This window comes from Gracilinanus agilis, chromosome 3 (genome assembly GCF_016433145.1).
Source record: "Gracilinanus agilis isolate LMUSP501 chromosome 3, AgileGrace, whole genome shotgun sequence".
NCBI classification, from domain to species: domain Eukaryota; kingdom Metazoa; phylum Chordata; class Mammalia; order Didelphimorphia; family Didelphidae; genus Gracilinanus; species Gracilinanus agilis.
In genome coordinates this window covers 40174674-40197452 of record NC_058132.1, presented here as the reverse complement: position 1 = coordinate 40197452, position 22779 = coordinate 40174674, and the positions used below count along the sequence as shown (strand labels likewise).

The following is a 22779-nucleotide window of genomic DNA, read 5'->3' as shown; positions in this document are numbered from 1 at the left end:
CCTCCTGAGGAATATTCCTGCCTCCTTAGCAATGGGGATCCCTAAGAAGATTCCCCATAGAAGAGGTTGTTTTTAGCTAGGAGGTAAAGCCTCCAAATTTAGTACATATGTACGCCTTCCTCTTCTAACAGTTATTTTAGTGGTTGCTGTTGTAAAAACAAAAAAAAAAAAAAGCCCCAAACCACCGGTGGTTACCATGGATCTCACCCAGCAGGGTTTTAATTTTAGGGCTGACATTTTCATGTCACAGTCAGAAATACCGGCAGTGATCCTCGTTGGCTCCCTGTCCACGTTCTTGTTTTACGGAAATTCTCATCCAGTGGTTTTCCAGCCAAAGTTTCCTGTAGTCCGGGGGTCAGTAACGTATCGCTCTCGAGCCATATCTGGCTCTTTTGAGGGCCAGATGTGGCTCTTTCTGTAGGAGCCATAAAGTCCATTTTTTTCCAGGCGCTGATACAGGAGCGGCACTGTGAGCACTGTAAGGCTCTCACAAAATTACATTTTAAAAAAATGTAGCGTTTATGGCTCTCACGGCTAAAAAGGTTGCCGACCCCTGCTCTAGAGCATGTAGGTAGACTTTGAGCCCAAAGCAAAGTCCCCCAGGACAGTGTTTATACTGTCCTGAATGGGGGTTGGACCCATACTTTCATGGGAATAGGGGACTCACTGTGGGAAGAAAATTCCCTCTGCTAAATGCAGCCTGGACCTTCTTGGCCTACAGGTGGGACTTGTACCTCCAGGCTTTTCTGGCTCCAGAGGTTGGTTCCTTTGCTTTATCTCTAGCTCCCCAGCACATAATAGGTGCTTTAAAATGCTTGTTTAGAGGTGTGCCCAGATGGCTTGGTGAATAGAGAGCCAGACTGGAGACAGGAGGAGATCCTGGGTTCAAATGTGGCCTCAGACACTTCCTAGCTGTATGACCCCATGCCAAGTTGGTTAGCTCCAATAGCCTAGTCCTTTTGCCTCCTGCCTTGGCACCAGTATTGATTCTTAAGAAAGAAGGTAAGGGTTTAAAGAATAATGTTTATTTATTGAACTGGTATGGGGAAATAGCATCGGACTTGGAGTTAGGAGACCTGAGTTCAAATTACATTTCCTAACTATGCCGCAAACCATTGAATATTTTTCCTTATCTTTAAGAAGGGGTACTAGGTAATAATGCTTGCTCTTGAAATTATGAGGAAAGTGCTTTGTAAGCCTTAAAGCACTGATGAAAAAATAAGCAAAACAAAAAGTATTCATTGTGTGGTCTAAGAGACATAAAGGTTCAGAGAAGGGAGGGATGCCTGTGACTCAAAATCAGCGGGGAGTATTTCACGGGCTCAGTTGCTTGAGAAAAAAGCATTTTAGTTGGAGTCCATCCATTCTCTTGGTCTTTTAAACTGACCTGGATTGAGCAGTTGCTAAAGCTTTGATAGGAGGGAATAGAGTAACAAGGAATAAATCACACATATGTAAAAATTTCAAGCATGGAGTGTGTTTATTGGAGATAAATGTTACAGGGCCATAGACTAGAAGAAAAGGAATTTAAGTGGCCATTTGGACTGCCTCTCTCACTTTAGTTAGTTTTTTAAATCCCCCCCCCTTTTTTTTTTTTATCAAAGTCCCTTGTTCTTAGTCCTTTATTTTTTCCCTCTCTTCAGAATCAACTCTTCTCTGTAACTAGGAAAAACAAGTGAGCAAAACCAATCGGTGCCCTGACCACATCTGCCAGGGGACACAGGCTTCTACCCTTGTGCTTTTCCACCTTGGCTCCAAGAGGAGACGGAGGCATCTTTCCTTGTCTGTTCTAACAGATCAGTATTGGTTTTTTGGGTTATACACAGTTCCTTTTTGTGAGCTTCTCTTTATGTTGTTGTCATCATTTGTGTATTATATATTCTGGATCTGCTTATTTCATTCCTCATCCGTTTATATGAATCTACAACTAATAATGCATGTCAATACAACAGGTCATGTTGCTCAGAATTTCTCCGAATCCTCCATTTCACTCTTGGGCCATAGTAGGATCAGTCACCCCTCTCTTTTTCTCTAGTTCTTGGCTATCACAAAATGTCTTTATTGTTTCTGGCTCTGACCATCTTATAACCAGTAGCACATCCAAGATTTTTGTATCTAGTTTTATAACCAAGGTTATATGGCATGTCCAGGGTTGGGTAAATGAGCAGAACAGGGATTTGAACTTGGGTTCTTTGATTCCAAATTAAACTGTGACCAAATTAAATTATGACACTATGTGCAATGAGGCTCCCATAGCATCCAAGGTTTATTTTAGTTCACCTGGTTAGGTGGCAGTTGTTGGGTCAGCTGAGGGTGAGGAGGTGGGGAGAAGCTACAAGATTTGGGGGTGGTGGTGATAGGGCCAAGAGGGACCAGGATGAAGTAGAAGGCTGGGTGGGCCTGCTTGGGTTGGGTGTTGTCGAGGTCTGAATTAGAGCCACCCAAGTAACCCTTTGGAGAAATGGGCAGAGGTGATTATTCTAGGCTTATGATGGGATGAGGAGGGGGCTAGTCAAACCCTTACCAGGAAAATTGCCAGGCTTCCGTGGTTTTGCCCAATACCAGGTGGCCTGTGATTTCCAAATGGAAATTGTGGCATTCTCAGGATCAGATTAGGCTGTCCCATGGCTGACCCTCCATTTAGTGGTTTTGGCTAGATCATAAAATCAGAACTAAGGGGGCAGCTGGCTAGCTCAGTGGATTGAGAGCCAGGCCCTAGAGACAGGAGGTCCTGGGTTCAAATTTGGCCTTAGACACTTCTTAGCTATGTGACCTTGGGCAAGTCACTTAACCCATATTGCCAGCCCTTACTGTTCTTCTGTCTCAGATGGAAGGTAATGGTTTTAAAAAGTTAAAAATAAAACAAAACCAGTACAAGCTTCTCATCTTACCAATGAGGAAATTGAGATCCAAGGAGATGAAGTGACTTGGGCCCAAGATCTCAGGAGTAAACATTAGAGAAAGGATTTAAACCCAAGTCTGTTGATTCCAAAGCTAGTGCTTTTTCTGTGTGTATGTGTGTTTATTTCCTGCTCCTTTTAGTCAGAGACCTTCATTTCCCCATACTTCCAGAGCTTGCCGACTTTAAAATCTCCCATGCAGCCAGCTGGTGACTCCTCTCTCCCTTCCATGAAGTGGAAGCTGCCCCAAGGGGCCTGGGTTTAAAGAAGAGAGCCTAAACCTTGGAGCAGGCGGCCCTCACTGGTGTTAGAGGCCTAAAAACCCAGCACCCGACTCCGATAAAGTAGCAGCTTTAACCGGCTGATGGTGGCCTCTCAGAGGGGCCAAGTGAGCACCGAATAGCTTTGAAAGTCAGGGCTGGCGGGGCTTGTGGGCCTGCCCATCTCCAAGGGTGATGCCATTGCTTTAGGCTATTTCAGCCCCATCGTGCAGGTCCCTAGGGCTCTCCTGGCAGCCTCCCCCTAGGGCCCAGGGAGGTGTCCTAGCTCTCCCCAGGGCTGAGGGAAGCAGACCCTCCTCTGTGTAGCTGCTCCCTCTCATGGGAGGGAAAGGTGGCAGCTCTGCCAGTCACTGCAGAGGCACTCACTCTTCTGAACATTCCCTTCTCTTTGGGGAATGGCCTCGAGGCGGGCCTTTTTGTTTTTGTTGTGTTTCTGGTTGTTTTTGCCTGTCCTTAGAGCCTCCTGACATTCAGAGCCTCCTGACATTCAGCGCCCCCCAGAGCTGGGTTTTATTTCTGCGGTCCGAGCCCATTCAGAGATTTCACCGCTGCTCTGTTTTGTCTACAGGATAATGCGTCCGGATGATGCCAATATTGCAGGCAATGTTCACGGAGGGACGATTTTGAAAATGATTGAAGAAGCAGGAGCTATCATTAGTACCCGACACTGTAACAGCAAGCATAGAGTAAGTATGGGGGGGTCACCCTGGGAAAGCTGGGCCCTCGGGTGCTGCGCCTCAGGGGCCTGCCTCTGCCCAGCAGCCAGGGAGCCCGGCCTCTTGGGGCCTTCCTTCCCAGCAGGGCTCACTGAAACGGTGCTGGCGAGGAAAATGGAGAAGAAAGGAGAAGATGTGGTTGTTTCTCCAATGAGCGAAGCTCCTTGTCTGAGTCATTTCAGAGCAGGGGGATCTTAAGCTGGGGTGTCTAACTTCCCTTTAAAAACCCCAGAGTATTTCAACATCATTGGTTTTCTTCTCAATCTTCCGAATTTGATTTTATGTATTTAAGAACAAGTATTTTAAAAAGGGGCCACAAAAACAGTTGTGAAACTCTTATTTTTGACTCCCTCGAGCCACGTGAGCCGCTAGATGCTATGAGAATTGGTGCCTGTGTGTGTGTATGTATGTATACGTGTATTATAAAATCCATACATAGAGAATAGACATATGGATAAATTCTCACTATGCCAATTCGACGTTCCTGCAAGAAATCCACATTCCAAAACAAATGACGGAAATCCTTTCTGGAAAGCAGACCCTGCCGCCAATGTGCCGCGCCGCCATGCAGGCAGCACAGACCGTGGTGGACCCAAGTGCTTGCACACGGCGCCTCCCTCGATCCGAAGCCTTTCACTGGGGCTGCCGGCAAACATGCTCTTAGAGAGAAGAGCAAACCGGATTGGAAATAAAAGAGTTAGAAAATACGAAGGAGGACAAAAACTGCGGCATTCTGGAGATGAGAAACGCTTAACTTTTTGGATGGAAGGCCAGACTCGAGAGTGTTCCCTTCAGGTTGATGACCGCTCTAGCCAAGGCTCGAAGCTTCTTTGAAGATGGAAAGGGAAAGTACCCGGAAGGAACACAGGCATTATTTACACAAGCAGTGGATGCTTTGCACAATTTAAACACTGGGCAGGATTTCATAATGTACCAGAGCCAGTACAGATATTGAAGCAACAAAGAAGTTCCCAGAGTTCTTACAAAAACATTCTAGACAAAGGTCCCTACTTGCCATAGCAAATTTTTGATGTAGACAAAAGCAGTCTGTTGTATCAAAGAATACTATTTTGAACCTCTGTCTCAGTGGAAACTATGTGGGGACATAGAACTTTAAAAAATAGAGATACTCTTCTGCTTGAAGGGATTGCGCCTGGGACTTGCAAATAAAAACCCGTTCTTGTGTGCCACTCAGAAAAACCTCAGAGCACGGGAAGGAATCAGCCAGACGACACTGCCGGGGCATTCTTTTGCATTTTGCTAACCTAAGGAATGGATAACCCATATCATCTCTGAACAGTGGTTTAAGCCCTACTTTATTCCTGAAGTGGAAAAGATTTGTAATGAAAATGACCTTCCTTTGTAGTTTCTGCTTATTTTGGATAAATACCTCAGATTGCCCTCCCCATTTTAATGAATATGGAAAAGTAGTCTACCTTCTTCCTCACACTACCACAGTAATATAACCTGTCGATCAGGAAGTGATTGTAATTTTCTTTAAAAATGTATTTAATTAATTTAGAATATTTTTCCATAGATAAATGATTCATATTCTTTCCTTCCCCTCCTCCCACCCTTCTCCCATAGCCAATAAGCATTTCCACTGGGTTTTACATGTGCCATTGATTAAGACCTATTTCCATATTATTGATTTTTGCACTAGGGTGATCATATAGAGTCTGTATCCCCAATCAGATCCCCATCAAACCATGTGGTCAAGCAGTTGGTTTTCTTCTGTGTTTCTGTTCCCACAGTTCTTTCTCTGGATGTGGCTAATGTTCTTTTTCATAAAGTCCCTCAGAATTGTCCTGGGTCATTGCATTGCTGCTAGTAGAGAAGTCCATTACATTTGATTGTGCCATGGTGTATCAGTCTGTGTATAATGTTCTCCTGGTTCTGCTCTTTTCACTCTGCATCAATTCCTGGAGGTCATTCCAGTTCACGTGGAATTCCTCCAATTCAGTATTCCTTTGAGCATAATAGTATTCCATCACAGATACCACAATTTATTAATCCATTCCCCAATCAAAGGACATTTACTCATTTTCCAATTTTTTGCCACCACAAATAGTGCAGCTATAAACATATTTATTTATTTGTTTGTTTGTTTATTTATTTATTTTAACCCTTAACTTCTGTGTATTGGCTCCTAGGCAGAAGAGTGGCAAGAGTAGGCAATGAGGATCAAGTGACTTGTCCAGGGTCACATAGCTGGGAAGTGTCTGAGGCTAGATTTGAACCTAGGACCTCCCATCTCTAGGCCTGACTCTCAATCCACTGAGCTACCCAGCTGCCCCCACTATAAATATTTTTGTACAAGTCTTTTTTCCTTATTACCTCTTTGGAGTATAAGCCAAGCAGTGCTATGGCTGGATCAAAAGGCAGATAACCTTTTAAAGCCCTTCAAGCATAGTTCCAAATTGCCATCCAGAATGGTTGAATCAATTCACAACTCCACCAGCAATGCATCAATGTCCCAATTTTGCCACATCCCCTCCAACATTCACCACTTTCCTTTGCTGTCATGTTAGCTAATCTACTAGGTGGTGAGGTGGTACCTCAGAGTTGTTTTGATTTGATTCTAATTATAAGAGATTTAGAACACTCTCTCATGTGCTTATTGATAGTTTTGATTTCTTTGTCTGAAAATTGCCTATTCATGTCCCTTGCCCATTTATCAATTGGGGAATGGCTTGATTTTTTTGTACAATTGATTTAGCTCCTTATAAATTTTAGCAATTGGACCTCTGTCAGAGTTTTTTGTTATAAAGATAGTTTTCCCAATTTGTTGATTGCCTTCTAATTTTGGTTGCATTAGTTTTGTTTGTATAAAACCTTTTTAATTTAATGTAATCAAAATTATTTATTTTATATTTTGACATTTTTTTCTAACTCTTGCTTGGTTTTAAAATCTTTCCTTTCCCAAAGATCTGACAAGTATACTATTTTGTGTGCACCTAATTTACTTATAGTTTCCTTCTTTATATTTAAGTCTTTCACCCATTCTGAATTTATCTTGGTGTAGGGTGTGAGATGTTGATCTAAACCTAATCTCTCTCATAATGTTTTCCAATTTTCCTAGCAGTTTTTGTCAAACAGTGGATTTTTGTCCCAAAAGTTGGGCTCTTTGGGTTTATCATGGACAGTCTTGCTGATGTCACTTACCTCAAGTCTATTCCACTGATCCTCCCTTCTGTCTCTTAGCCAGTACCATATTGTTTTGATGACCTCTGCTTTATAGTATAGTTTAACATCTGGTACTGCTAGGCCACCCTCCTTCATGTTTTTTTTTTTTAATTATTTCCCTTGATATTCTTGATCTTTTGTTCTTCCAAATGAACTTTGTTATAGTTTTTTCTAATTTTGTAAAAAAGTTTCTTGGTAGTTTGATAGGTATGGCACTAAATAAGTAAATTAATTTGGGTAGAATGGTCATTTTTATTATGTTAGCTCATCCTACCCATGAGCAATCAATGTTTTTCCAATTGTTTAGATCTAGTTTTAATTGTTTGGAAAGTGTTTCGTAGTTATGTTCATATAATTCCTGTGTTTGTTTTGGTAGATAGATTCCTAAGTGTTTTATATTGTCTAGGATGATTTTGAATAATATTTCTCTTTCTACTTCTTGCTGCTCTAGTGTGTTGGAAATATATAGAAATGCTGATGATTTATGTGCATTTATTTTGTATCCTGCAACTTTGCTAAAGTTGTTGATTATTTCTACTAGCTTTTTAGTTGATTCTCTAGGATTTTTTAAAGTAGACCATCATATCTGCAAAGAGTGATAGCTTGGTCTCCTCATTGCCTATTTTAATACCTTCAATTTCTTTTTCTTCTCTAATTGCAATTGCTAAAGTTTCTAGAATAATATTAAATAATAGAGGTGATAATGGGCATCCTTGTTTCACTGCTAATCTTATTGGGAAGGCTTCTAATTTATCCCCATTGCAGATGATGCTTGCTGATTGTTTTAAATAAGGCCCTTCTATTCCTATACTTTTTAGTGTTTTCAATAAGAATGAGTGTTATAGTTTGTCAAAGGCTTTTTCTGCATCTATTGAGATAATCATGTGATTTCTGTTGGTTTGATTGTTGATATGGTCAATTATGTGGATGGTTTTCCTAATATTAAACCATCCTTGTATTCCTGGTATAAATCCCACCTGATTATAGTGAATAACCATCATGATTGCTTGCGAGAGCCTTTTGGTTAGTATTCTATTTAAGATTTTCGCACCTATGTTTATTAAGGAGATTGGGCTGTAGTTTTCTTTCTCTGTTTTTGGTCTGCCTGGCTTTGGAATCAGTACCGTATTTGTGTCATAAAAGGAATTTGGTAGAATTCCTTCTTTGCTTATTTTGTCAAATAGTTTATGTAGTGTTGGGATTAGTTGTTCTTTAAATGTTTGATAGAATTCATTTGTGAATCCAGCTGGCCCTGGAGAATTTTTCTTAGGGAGTTCTTTGATGGCTTGTTCAATTTCTTTTTCTGATATGGGATTATTTAAATATTCTATTTCTTCTTCTGTTAATCTAGGCAATTTATATTTTTGTAAACATTCATAGCATATTGATTTCCATATTTATTGCTATATAATTGGGCAAAATTATTCTTAATAATTATCTTAATTTCCTTTTCATTAGAGGTGAGGTCATCCTTTTCATCTTTGATACTGTTAATTTGGTTTTCTTCTTTCCTTTTTTTTTATTAGATTGACCAGTACTTTATCTATTTTATTTTTTTCAAAGTACCATCTTCTAGTCTTATTTATTAATTCAATAGTTCTTCCACTTTCAATTTTATTAATTTGTCCTTTAATTTTTTAGGATTTTTCATTTAGTTTTTATCTGGGGATTTTTGATTTGTTCTCTTTCTAGTTTTTTAATTTGCATCCCCAATTCATTGACTGATTCCCTCTTTGACTTGTTAATATATGCACTCAGGAATATAAATAACTATTAATTCTAATTTTTCTAAGATTTCATTTACATCTCTTAACTTATTTATTTTTTGGTTTGATTTATCTAGATCTGATAGAGGAAGTTTCAGGTCTCCCACTAGTATAGTTTTACTATCTATTTCCTCCTTAAGCTCCAATAGTTTCTCCTTTAAAAAATTGGATGCTATATCATTTGGTGCATACATGATGAGTACTGATATTTCCTCATTGTCTCTACTGCCTTTTATCAGGTTGTAATTATTTTCCCTTTGTCTTTTAATCAGATCTATTTTTACTTTGGCTATGTCAGATATCATGACTGCAACTCCTGCCTTCTTTTTCTCAGTTGATGCCCACTAGATTTTGCTCTGGCCTTTTACCTTTTTTACCCTGTGTGTGTTTCTTATAGACAATATATGGTAGGGTTTTGGTTTGTAATTCACTCTGCTCTTTGCAGAATTCATCCCATTCACATTCAGAATTATGATTATCAGCTGTGTATTCCCCATCATTTTGATTTCCTCTCCTAGTCCTGCCCTTTCTTTTTTCACTATTTCCTTCTACACCAGTGTTTTGCTTTTAATCAGTCCCCCTAATCCCCACCTTTAATTTACTTCCCTTCCCACCCCCTCCCTTCTTATTCCTTTCATTTTTCTTTAGGGTCTGTTAAATTCCCTCTCCCCTCTCTTTCCCTCCCTTTCGGTATTCCCTGCCCTACTCCATCCTTTGGTTTTTCCCTCTTAACTTCCTTGTAGGGTAAGATAGGATTCAATAACCCAATGTATCTAGATGCTCTTCTCTCACAGAACTGATTCCACTGAGAGTAAGGTTTAAGTATTACCTTTTAGCACTCTCTTATTCTCCTTCTTATAATAGTATGCTTCCCCTCCCTCTCCTATGTGCCTCTTTATATGGTATAATTTATCCTATTTTTCTTATTCCCTCAAGTTTCTCTTGGTGCCATCTTCTATTCCCTCTCCTTTTCTTTTTTACATATCATCTTAAACCACTTAGTACCCCAATATCTACCTATGAATACTTCTTCTAACTACTGTGATAATGAATACAGTTTTCAAGAGTTACAAATATCATTTTTCCATATAGGAATATAAACAATTTTGACCTTACTGAAGCCTTTAAAAATTTTCCCCCTTCTCTTTCTTTTCTGTTCACCTTTTCATGTTTCTCTTGAATTTTCTTTTTGGACATCAAATTTTCCATTTAGTTCTAGTCTTTTCTTTACTTGGAAGCCATGAAAAGCAAGATAGACCAAACTGAAAAGGGAAATCAAAACTTTCCCCTGGATGTATATAGTCAGTTTTGATGGATAGGTGATCCTTGGTTGTAGATCCAATTCTCTTGCCTTTATGAATATCATATTCTAAGCCTTGAGGTCCTTTAGTGTGGAGGCTGCCAGATCCTGTGTAATCCTGATTGGTGCTCCTTGATCTCTGAATTGTATCTTTCTGGCTTCTTGCAATATTTTCTCCTTAGCTTGGAAGCTCTTGAATTTGGCAATTACTTTCCTGGGGGTTGTCTTTTGAGGATTTAATGTAGAAGGTGACCTATGAACTCTTTCAATGTCTATTTTGCCCTCTTGTTCAAGAATATCAGGGTAGTTTTCTTGGATAATTTCTTATCGTATGATGTCAGGGTTTCTATTTATTGCTACGTTTCAGGTAGACCTATGATTCTCAAATTGTCTCTTCTGGACCTGTTTCCAGTTCAGTCATCTTCTCAATGAGATATTTCATGTTTCCTTTCTATTTTGTCATTCTTTTGACTTTGTTTTATTAATTCTTACTGTCTTGTGAGGTCATTAGCTTCTACTTGCCCAATTCTAGTCTTTAAAGACTGATTTGCAGCTATGATCCTTTGATTTTCCTTTTCTGTTTGGTCTATCTTGCTTTTCATGGCTTCCAGCAGGTCACTTCTGATCTCCAATTTGCTTATTGATTTGCATTTGATTTCTAGGTTTCTTTTTCCAAGTGGGAGATTCTGTCTTTTAAACTATTATTTTCTTTTTGAACTATTTCCCTCTTTTCTTGCCAAGTTTCTTCTATCTTTCTTATTTGGTTCTCAAACCCCAATTTGAGTTCTTGGAGAGCTTGTGACCTATTTCTACTTTTTTTTTGGAAAGTTTGGATGTGTTTGCTTGTTTGTCTCCCTCTACTGTCTCCTCTGTAGCCTGCTGTTTTTTTCCATAGAAGTTACCCAGGGTCAGAATTTTTTTCTTATTTTTTTTGGTAGTTGTAGTTTATAGTTCTTGGGTGTTGGTAGCCCTTGCTGTGTTAGTTTTTTCTTCCCTTCCCAGCCAGAAGTCTGAATGAGGAGGGTAGGCAGTTCTCTGTGTATTGAACTATTTCGGGGTTTTTGCCCTGAGGCTATTTTTCAGTCACTGCAGTGTCTGCTGTGGACAGTCCCTCACTGCTCTATCTCTGAGCCCAAGCTCTGTGTTCTTCAGCTTCCTGGGGTCCCAAGTCTTATTCATCTCAGAGGTAAGTCTGTGGTGTCCTCAGCCAGCCCCCTAGGAACCTAGAGATTATTCTGCACTTGCTTTGACTCTGCTGCCATGGAGTCGGGGAGGGGTGATCAGTTCATGCTTTGGTAGAAGTAATTTTATCTCCTTATAGCGTGGAAATGCCCAAACCCTGCCTAACCTCAAGGCTGTGCTCTATGATAGAGCCCTTTCGCTCATTTGATTTTGATTTTTGTCCTTTTGAGGCACTTTATATTGGTTGCTGGTAAGGAGAGGAAGACCCTTGTGGCCATCTTAGCCCAGAAGTCTGATCGTGAATTTTTTTTTTTAAATTTTAAACTCTTAACTTCTGTGTATTGACTTATAGGTGGAAGATTGGTAACAGTAGGCAATGGGGGTCAAGTGACTTGCCCAGGGTCACGCAGCTGGGAAGTGTCTGAGGCCGGATTTGAACCTAGGACCTCCTGTCTCTAGGCCTGGCTCTCAATCCACTGAGCTACCCAGCTGCCCCCCTGATCGTGAATTTTCAGGCATGTTATTTGCTATTTCCCAAGGAGCTGCAGCTTTTGGTATAGATAAGGACTTGACATTGAGACATTTCTCTAGGACCTATAGCATTTACCATGCAATCCGGAACATTGTTGTGGCATGGGAAGATGTAACAGAAAAACACGTATGAAGAGGGTTTGGGAAAAAGTGTGCCTGTGGTTTATTCCCAATTTTCATGGATTTGATAAAATCAAAAGAAGTAACGAGATTGTAAAATTAGCCCAGGAATTGGAGCTAGGAGTAGATGAGAATGATGTGGAGGAATTGATTGAGTCTTTAATTTTCCCAGCAGTTTTTGTCTAATAGTGAGTTCTTGTCTCAAAAGCTGGGATCTTTGGGTTTGTTTGAGTCTAATGGAGAAGAATGTCCAGTGAGAGTCTGAGTATGCTGCTGTCTACAAAGCTTTCAGAAGAAGAAAGGAAAGGTCGATCCAAAAAGGCTCATGTTGGCAGAAGCATTTTACCATTTGAATGGATTTTTTTCTTGTATTTAAAAGATGGATACTTGAAGATTCTTAAAAGTTTAAAGACTCCCACACCAATGCAACTACCAACAATCTGGAAATAGGTCTTGATCAAGGACACATGACAAAACCAGTGGAAATGTTCATTGGCCATGGGTGGGGGGAGTGCGGGGGGTGAAGGGGAAAGTAGGAGCATGAATCATGTAACCATGTTAAAAATGAATATTAATAAATGTTTAAATTAAAAAAAAATTTTAAGACTTGTTGAAGATCATATTGCTTGCTATGGTCATATATATGAGGAAAAAGAGAGCCACTGTCCAAACATCTCTCCATAGCTTCATAAAAATGTTGCCTAGCCAATCACCTGTGATTAAAGGCTGGGGTGTGGAAAAGGCAAGATTATGTCTGTGTTAACTTTACTGAACAAACAGGCTTGTACATCCTTTACTATGAACTTTATCTTTAATTTCATCATTCTATTGATTGTTATGGTATGACATTTAATGTACTTGCATTTTAGTACATTTTGTGACTTGCATAAAGAGCCCTATATCTTCAGGGGACAGGCTCCAAGACCTACTGTGGGTGGCTGAAAGTTTGGTTATAAGGAAACATCTCCAACCCTAAAAATACATGCTTTATTTCCTGCCCCTTGGCCTAGTGCACTGTGGCCTTCCTTCTTCCCCCACAAAAAATAATAAAAAAATTGAAGATGAAAGCAGAACTGGGAAGTTTCTCCATGGATAAGCCGGGGACTACTGTATTATTCTGCGTATGCCTTTGTTACATAGGCTAAGTGAAATTAGTGCACAGGGGCAGATTCACACTGTCAAAATTGCTTTACATAGACAGACGGCTGCCTCCGTAGAACAAGAAAGGCTGGTATACAAAAAGCCAGAATTTGGCCTCTTGAGAACTCCTCCAAGCTGCCAGTGAAAGATCCACCTGAAGACTGTGAACATCAGCCAGGAAAACCCTTGTTGAGGCTAACTAGATGTCATGGAGTAATGAGGTGTGACCTTTCAGCCTTCTGGAATTTGGGACAATTGCCAGCTCAGAGAGGGTGAAGCTTATTGCCAAAGTCAGAGCAGGTGTGAGAGCGAGTGCCTCCTTTCCTGGCTTGCCTGGAACTGTTCTCTTTACTCAGTGGGGCAGAAGCTAGTAGTTAGGTGTTGGGAAAACTTGCAGGACTGCCTTGGGTCTGAAAGTGTTGTCTTCTGGTACAGCAGTCTTACTCAAAAAGCATTTATTAAGCACCTACATGTGGGAGGCACTGTGCAGAGTGCTAGGGATAGAGATCATTAAAGCTTTCCTTGCCCTCCTGGAATTTAAATTCTCAATAATAGATAAGAATTTCACTGTGTACTCATAGATAAGAAACTGTAAGGACTTTGCCAAATAGGAGGGTTGGGGCAGGAAAGCTGATGACTTTACTTGCCCTTTGTGGAGGGGGAAGTGCCACTGGTGTGTTTTGAAGGATGCCTGGGATCCAAAGAGGCAGAAGTGAGGGGTGGGGTGAGGAGACTTCCAGCTGCGGAGGTCTGGAGAGGGGTCAGCCAGGAGACCAGATTGATGGGAACGGAGAGAATGTGAAAGGCTTTAGTATGAAATAATCCTGGAAAGGTAAGGGCAGCCAGATTGAGGGGGGTTTAAATGCCAGGTCAAAGGATTCGATATTTTATATTAGAGGCAACAGAGCCCCTGGATGTATTTAAGGAGGGAGGCAGCTCAGTCAAATCTGTGCTGCAGGGGTATCAGGGTGGCAGCTGTAGAGAGGATGGATCTCAGAGGGGGCAGGAATAGAAGCAGTTTAGGGTTTAGGGAAGAGGGAGCTGGGTCAGAAGACAAATGGGGATACATGAGAAGTCATAGAAGTAGAATGACCAAGACTTGGAAACTCATTAAATGTCGCAGATAAGGGTTGAACCCAAAGCTGCAAACCTAGTGATGTGGGAATGTGCTAGTGCGCCATGAAAGAGGGAAAGAGAAGTGAGGTTCTTTTTTTTGATAGACCATGCACGTTTGGTCACAGCTCTCTTTTAACTCAACAACTCTTTTCTGGATGGCGCATTTAGAGTTAAGCTCCTGAAAGCTATGGCCTTTGTCTTTCCCTCCATTCTCCCCCTTTCCCATGGGAAGAAAAGAAAACCCAAACCCTTGTACGAATATGCATAGCCACAGAAAATGCATTTTTTTGCCCTTCAGTGCCCCCTGCCCCCACCCCCTTTGAGGTGATAGTCTGCTTCCTCCCCTGTGTCCTGGAAGCTTGCTCAGACACTGATCTGAGTTCAGTAGGCTTTCAAAGCTGTTTCTTTTTCAGTTAATTTCTCACTGAACTGTTGTCAGTAAATAGATTAATATACATTTATTAAGTGCATGCTATGCCCTAGGCACTTTAGAAATATCTCACAACGTCCCTGAGAGGTAGGTGCCATTATGATTTCCATTTTACAGATAGGGAAACTGAGCTAAATGACTAAAGTTCAGAGTCACACAGCTAGAAAGCATCTGAGGCCAGATTTGAATTCAAATATTCCTGATTTCAACTCCAACTCACTATCTACTATGCCACATAGCTGCCTGCATATATATATATATATGTGTGTGTGTGTAAATTGTGTTTTTTACAGAGTAAATGTTTATTAGATTTTAAAAGTTTTTCTTTGATTGGTGCATTGTTGCATATAATTTTCTTTTCCTTGTGTGTTGAGTCCCTTTTGTCTTAAAATTGAGTGGAGTCTGGGTACTGACTTTATCTAGTAAACATGATTTTCTTTCCAACTCTAAATCTCTGATCCTATGTTCCATTTTTTTTGCATGCTTTCCTTGTTCTGTCTCTTTCCATTTCACCTTTTAAAATAATGTATTTGAATCCATCTGTTTTGTTTCTGATAATCTGTTTCTTATAATGGCTAAAAATATAATTCCATTTTCTTGTAAATTCTTACTTGTGTTTTAGACATCTAACCCTTTGAATGCATATGGAATTGATTATAGTATATGATGGGAGCCGTGAAACCAATATAACCCCTTCCATAAGATGATCCATTCTATCATGATTTTTTTATTAATAAAAAATGTATGGAATAAAAAGCCAACAAAATCTAAATAGGCCCATCTCTGCAAAAGGTAGGGAATCTGACAGCCAGACAGTGAATTTCTTTCCAGTTTCAGGCTTATATTATTGAAGTGGGGGAGGAAGGAGAGAGAAAGAGTGAGTGTGTGTATGTGTATGTATGAGAGAGAGAGAGACAGAGGGAGGGAGAGACAGAAAGAAAGAGAGACAGAGGGAGGGAGGGAGGGAAGAAGGAAGGAAGAAGAGAGACAGAGACATATAGACAGGGAGAGAGACAGACAGAGAGACAGAAGATCCTGCCCTGTGTCCTCTTCTTGCTATATACTACTTTACTTGGTGATGTCTCCTCAGCTCCCATGGATTTAGTTAGCATCTCTGTGCTAATGTTTCTGAAATCTTAACTCTCCAGCCCTAACTTTCTCTTAACCTCCAGTTTCACATCTCCAACTGCTTGTTGGACATCTCAGACTGGACTTCCTGTCCCAAACTGACCTCAGACCTTCCTCCCTTCTACATTTCCCTATTACTATTGAAGGCACCCAGACCCCAAGGCTCACAGCCTAGGTTTCAGCCTCAGCTCCTCCCTCTCTCCCAGAGACACACAGTTAGGAAGGGCCCGAAGCCAGATTTGAACCCAGGACTTTCTGTCTCCAGGTGTGGCTCTATCCGCTAAATCGCCTAAAGTGATTTTCCTAAAACTCAGAACCATCTATGTCCCTCTCTATTCAATAAACCCCAGTGGCTCCCTATCATTTCCAGGCGCAGATAAAATATTCTGGTGTTCAAAGCCCTTTATAACCTCCCTCCCTTCTCTCTTTCCAGTCTTACATCCGGTGACCCTCCTCCTGGACATTGTGTCCAGCCGGCTCCCAGGCCCAGGAAGCCTTTCCCAGCCCTCTTCATTCCCGGACCTTCCCTCTCTGAATTCTGTCCTGTCATCCTGTGTGTGTGAGGGCGAGAGCCCCTGGAGGGCGAGGGCTGTCCTTTCTCTGCCTCTAAGCTTTGTGTCTGCACACTGCCGGGCACACAGTAGGTGCTCGGCACACAGTAGGTCCTTGGCACACAGAAGTTGCTCAATAAAGCTTTGTCGCACTTGACCCGTTTAGCGGGCTCCCTGTGCCCTGTTTCCACGTCAGCTGCCAGTAGGTGGTGCTCTGGCCCTGTCTCTGGGAAAGAAAAGCGGCCCCAGCCTCAGAGTCAGAGCAGAATGAGAGCTTAAGGACGCCTCCGGCCACTGTTGCTGCACCAGAATGCCTTCTGAGGAGGCGTTTTGTGTTGGCTGGAAGACCTCGGAGAGCAGGGCCCCTCGGGGCGATCCATTGCCAGCTGCTCTGCTTAGAAGGTGTTCTTCCTAGAGGGCTTCGGCCAGCCTGTGGGTGCCCTCCCTGTGCCATGTGGGGTTCAGGGGCACATAAAACACTTCCCTCTGGGACAGGCTCTCAGGCCCTTGAAGATGGTTTCCTGGTGATCTTTTCTTCTCAAGGCCTAAATCCTCAGTTCCTTCAGAAGACCTTCAGTGGCAGGAAGTCGGAGCCCTTCCCCGGGCCACGGGCCTTTCTTTCTGGATACTTCCCAGTTGATCCACGTCCTGCATGAAATGTGGCGTCCACAGTACTCTGCTAGCCGGGACAAAGCCCAGAGATGGGGCGCCTCTCTAGTCCTGGATGCTGGGCCTGCCTGCGTTTGTTCTTCCTTTCACGCTTGCCAGAGTACACGCTAGACTCGCATTTAGTTTTTCTTGTCCTATATTTCAGATGAAGTGCTCTCTGGCTGCGCCTGCTTCATCTTGCATTTTGGGAAAGAGATTTTTTAGTTTTAATTTCAATGTGCTTGGTTCAGCATTCTGTTCTGCCGAGATGTGTATACTTTTAGGGGCAGATGGGTGGCTCAGTGGGTAGAGAGCCAGGGCTGGAGACAGTAGTCTAGTGATCAGATCTGGCCTCGGGCTTCCTAGCTGTGTGATCCTGGTCACATCACTTACCCTTCATTGCTTAGCCTTTACTGCTCTTCTGCCTTGGATTCGAAGACGAGAGGGAAGAATTTTTAAACAATAGATATCTATATACATTAAAAAAAACTTTAAAAAACTCGTTTCACTTAATTTGATAGCTATCCTTTGGCTTTTAGTTCTCTGCAAATTTGATGAGTTCGGCTTCTCTGCTTTTGATAGGCTGTCTTTCTATGCCTTGTCCCGGTCATTGATAAAGGTATTAAATAGGATGAGCCCAGGCAGAGATCCCTGGGGCGCTCTCCCGAAGATGGCCTGCCAAGTTTAGAATGATGAATGACTTCCCTTTGGGATCTTGCCATTCAACCAGGTCAGAATGCATTTCATTGTGCCATTGTTTGCCCTAAATCTTGCCACACGTTAAGAGACTTGGAGTAAATACTTTGCTCACATCTGGGTCAAATTATCAGCAGTGCCTCCTGATTTAGTAATCATAAAAGTAAATAAGGTCATCTGACAAGACTTATGCTTGGGGGTGCTGGTTCTTGGTGATCCAGCAGTTCCTTTCCTCGATATTCCAACAGTCACTTGAATAACATTGAATCATTTCTGGCCAGCTTTGAGAACATTCTCTTCCTGCTCTTCTCTTTTTGAACCTGAGATGTTTGCCTTTCTTCCCTCCTGCGGAACACTTGCTCATCACATCTCTGCATGTTCTGTCAGTTCCCAAGTTGCCCAGTTGGGCATGGGGTCTTAAGCAGCAAGGGCTCTTTTATTCTTGCCTTAATAATCTCGGGCATCGTCTCCCTGTGAGCCATCTTTGTTCTGTCTTTTCCAGGCCAAAGATCATTCTTCTCAACAGACCCAAAAAAGGACAGAGTGAGAGCTGAGCAGCAGTGTTGCCTTCTTTCTCCTTTTCCCACTTGGCTCCAGCAGTAGTCCTGCCTTTCATTGACCTCCTCCCCAATATTATGTTGTATTTGCTCTCTCTCTTTTATTTTATTTTATTCATCTATTTATTTATTTATCTGCCTATTTATTTATTTGTTCATTCATTCATTCATTCATTCATTTGTTCATTTGTTTGTTTGTTTAGGCCCTTGCCTTCGTCTTAGAGTCAATACTGTGTATTGGCTCCAAGACAGAAGAATGGTAAGGGTAGGCAATGAGGGTCGAGTGACTTGCCTAGGGTCACACAGCTGGGAAGTTTCTGAGGCTGGATTTGAACCTAGGACCTCCTGTCTCTAGGTCTGACTCTCAATCCACTGAACTACCCAGCTGTCCCCTGCTCTCTCTCTTTTAAAAAAATTTTATTATTATTTAAAAAATATTTTTCCATGTTTACATGATTCATTTTCTTTTTTTTTTCCCTCTTCCCTCCCCGCTCCCAGAGCTGATAAGCAACTCCACTGAGTTGTACAAATGTTATCACGTGATACCTCTTTCCGTATTATTCATTTTTGTTATAGAGAAATCTTTTAAAGCCCAAACCCCAAATCATATACCCATACATACAAGTGATAAGCGATAAGTCTTTTTCTTTTGCGTTTCTACTTCTCAGTCTCTCTTGCTGCCCATCCTCAGCTATAGGGGGCCATGCCTCTATATGATTTTTTGGGGTCCTGAGCGGCGTGGTGGCATAGGATGGTTAAAGCAGGAGAAAGAAAATGAGAACAACTAGACTAGTGGTTAGCCCATGCTGTTCCAAAGTCTGTGGGCTTGGGAGTTTATTATATACTGGTTTCAAACAAAGAACACAGCTATGAAGGGGTAACAGATCATACATAACCCATTAAAGTCTAAAGAGTAAAGGTATAAGTACCAAGACAATGGCCAAATTCTAACCATCAATTAGTAGGGATAATTCTGGGAGAGGAAATATTTTTATGGAGATGCTCACTTATTGAGTTCTATCTTCCAGGATTATAGGCACCTGGACAAATAAAGTCAAGACTAAAAGCGCCATACTTATCTAAGTAATGTTTGTTAGGGTTCAGGCTTCTTAATTGTCAAGGAGAGCAATCATTAACTCAGTAGATGCTGGTCTGCCACTTCAAAGTTTTCCAATAGGAGTTCTAAGAAAGGTGGGGATCAAAACTGAGTCAAAAGAGGAGCCTCAGATTTTTATCTTAGATGGCCCATTCTGTCTGCATTCCTGACATGCAGTGCAGAAAAATCATACGCACAGTTTTACTTGCCGATGATTTTGTAATGGGATCCAGATAAAATATCTGTTACAGACTCTGTTTCTCTAAATGACTCCTAATAGCCTCTTGGAGGGATCAAGTTGATTTTGGATTAACCTACCTGCTGGTACCAGAGCCTTTTGGGGCTCAGGTGACCAGGACCAAACACAAAGACTGCCTCAGCCTGGATTGGTCACGTAGGGAATCCAGATAACAGGCCCTAAATTTGATCCTATTTCTCCAAAGGCTTTAATACATAGAACGGCTTCCCACACTCAGCTTTATTCTGAGTTTTAGTGTTCCTAACAGATTTATAGGATCTTACCATCCTTTTGAATTCTTCCTCATCTGTGCATAGCTTTTAAAAATAATAATAGCTAGCATTTCATTCTTCCTTCCTGAGTGTCCAATAGCAGGCTCAGTAGGCAGTTCTCCTTTTTCTTCTTTAGCCTCCAGGTGGTGCAGTAGATAGAAGTTTGGGTCTGGAAGACCTGATTTCAAAACTGACCTTAGATAATTCTCAGATGTGTGACCCTGAGCAAGTCATTTAACCTCTGTTTGCCTGGGTTTCCTCAACCTTAAAATGGGGGTAATACCTCCCAGGGGTATTGTGATGAACAGGTGAGATGTTTGTAAAGTGCTTTGCATAGTCCCTGGCACAACAATAAATGCTAATTATTATCATTATCATTGTTAGTGTTGTTAGGATTTTTTCTTTTTGTTCTTAGAATTTGATTCCTGAGAGCTTCTCATCCCTGCTGGACTGTCATTCCCCCATAGAATTATAAACCAAACAGGATCCTATCTATCCTTTATCTGAATACTTTTGAAAGCTACTCTTCTAAACTCAAGGGTATAAGGTAAAACCTCCTTAGATTTTCCTCTCCTCTGTCATTCATTTTAAGATGGGATTGTCCCTTTCTCCCAAAGTCCTCATCGTTCCTTCTGTTAGCAAGAATCAGGTACAGAATAGGATTTTTCTCTTGGTTCTTCAACTTTTCCAAAGAAAATATTTTTTTAAAATTAAAACAAATCAGGGGGCAGCTGGGTAGCTCAGTGGATTGAGAGTCAGGCCTAGAGACAGGAGGTCCTAGGTTCAAATCCGACCTCAGACACTTCCCAGCTGTGTGACCCTGGGCAAGTCACTTGACCCCCATTGCCCACCCTTACCACTCTTCCACCTAGGAGCCAATACACAGAAGTTAAGGGTTAAAAAAAAATATCAAGAATATCAAAATTAGCTTCTCTCCTTTTGGCAGAGAGTTCCTGCAGATGTCTGTGTAATTGAAGGCCACTGTCACTCCTATCCTGGGCCTCTTGGCCAAGCACATTGGGATGTTTTCTACAGTCCTCATGTCTTTCTCTAAGTAGTTTGTATGTGATTTATTGACGAAGATAACATTTCCATGTATGCGCCACTGATCTCCATTTGAATGTTCTCCCTTTTTCTCTGAGTGGTTTAGCTTTTTTAACATAGGAGGGGGCTCTGCTCCCATTTACTTCTTCTGTTCTTTTGAAAACCCTTCAAGGACAAGATTCCTGAGGCCAGAGCATATGGTCTCATTCTACCAAGGCTCAGTTGTTAACTGTGAAGTAAAATTTTCCTCTCTGCATTCAGATGTCTAGTTCTTCTAGTCTATTAACCCATGGATGGACTTTTGGTTAGATCTCTGAGGCAGTAGGGTTTTTTCATTTTCTTTCTTTTGTATGTAACTTTTACATTTCACTGTTTTTTCAATTAACAAGCATTATTTTCTCTTTCTAACTGCTCCCATCCCCCATGGAAAAAAAAGAAAAAGAAAATCCCTGTAACACAAATGCTTAGCCAAGCAAAACAAATCCCCACATTATTAGCCAAGATTTTTATTGCTAGCTCTTTTCTTGAATTCTTTCTCTTGTATTTCTGAATGTCTCTGCTATTCTTTTGTATGTGTATTCTCAAGCACATGGTAGGTGCTTAAATGATTGTTCATTGAATACTATATTATATTGAAGATGCTCCTGAAATATCTAGACAGTTTTCTCTCTCTTTTCTGTCTAAAGCCTGCTTGATTAGATTATAAGAACACAGACAAATAGATTCTTAGACCTTGTTAGGTAAATTTTAGAACTAGCCAGAAGTCCACCATTCTTCTATTTCCTCTATCCACAAATCCAAATCCCATTCTGGCATCCCATCTTTTATTTATTTATTAAATTTCATTTTTTATTATGATCTTAGATAACAAACATTTCGATATACAAACAGAAAAGGCTTGCATTGGAAGCTGTGAACTTCTGTTATGTATAGTTTGTTTTTTTTAAGTGTATATTAAATTTAATATGATGGTAACAAGCAAGACAATTTGTTGCTTCAGTTTGAAATGATCAGAGAGCCAAAAGGAAAAATCAAATGCCACTCTCACTTTTCATGTTTCCTTATGTTGTAGCATCTTTTAAAAAAAGGCAAATCTCTTTCTTCCCTCCCTTTCCTTTTCTGGGGGTGGTGGGGGAATAGTCTGAGATCCAGCATTGCCAGTGCTGTTTCAATAGGTTCTTCCACTTTCTTTACTCCCACCCTCTTCTTAACCCCTTTTCATCTCACTTTGGACCTTCTCATTTCACCAAAACCACCTTCTCCAAAGTTATTCTGATGTCTTAGTTCTCAACTCTAAAGGCTTTTTCACAGTCCTCATTCTCCTTGACTTCTCTACAGCCTTTGACACTGTGGATCACTCTCCCTTCCTCGATTCTCTTCTCTCTAGTTTTTATATCATCTCTATCTTTGAGATCCTCTCCTTCTGAGAAGCCTGCTCCTTCTCCGACTCCTTTGCTGGATCCCTCTCCAGATCATGGAAGGAAAGCAATAGGAGTTGGCCATTTAGAGTGGTTGTTACATGCTTAGAGATCTGGGACCAGAAAGTGATAGAGGTGGGCCTAGAATTTAAGTCTTCGGAATCCTGCTCTTCCCACCATACCATAATGCTTTCACGTGTAATTACAACGGTTATGAAGAACCTGGCATGTCCTGGATACTTCAGTGAATCCAGAAAGGGGATATTTCACCATATTGTCTGAAAACATCCTCACAGGCAACTTCTAGGGCTTCTTGTCCTTGTATCTAGGTCTGTGGCAAAGAGATAGCAGCTACTTTCCCCATGGGATTGGTGAGGATTACAGAATGAGGAGATTGGAACATAAATTTGAGTCTGTCTCTCTCTCTCTCTCTCTCTCTCTCTCTCTCTCTCTCTCTCTCTCT

At 41.2% G+C, this 22779-nt stretch overlaps 1 protein-coding gene across 1 annotated transcript in view; it reads left to right on the top strand.

Annotated features, from left to right (window-relative positions):
* ACOT7 (acyl-CoA thioesterase 7) overlaps positions 1-22779 on the top strand; it is a 128940-nt gene that overhangs the window by 7253 nt on the left and 98908 nt on the right. Inside the window, exon 2 of the mRNA XM_044668660.1 lies at positions 3673-3867. Within this exon, the coding sequence (XP_044524595.1) occupies positions 3673-3867 (195 nt within the window). The remainder of the gene's footprint in view (positions 1-3672; positions 3868-22779) is intronic.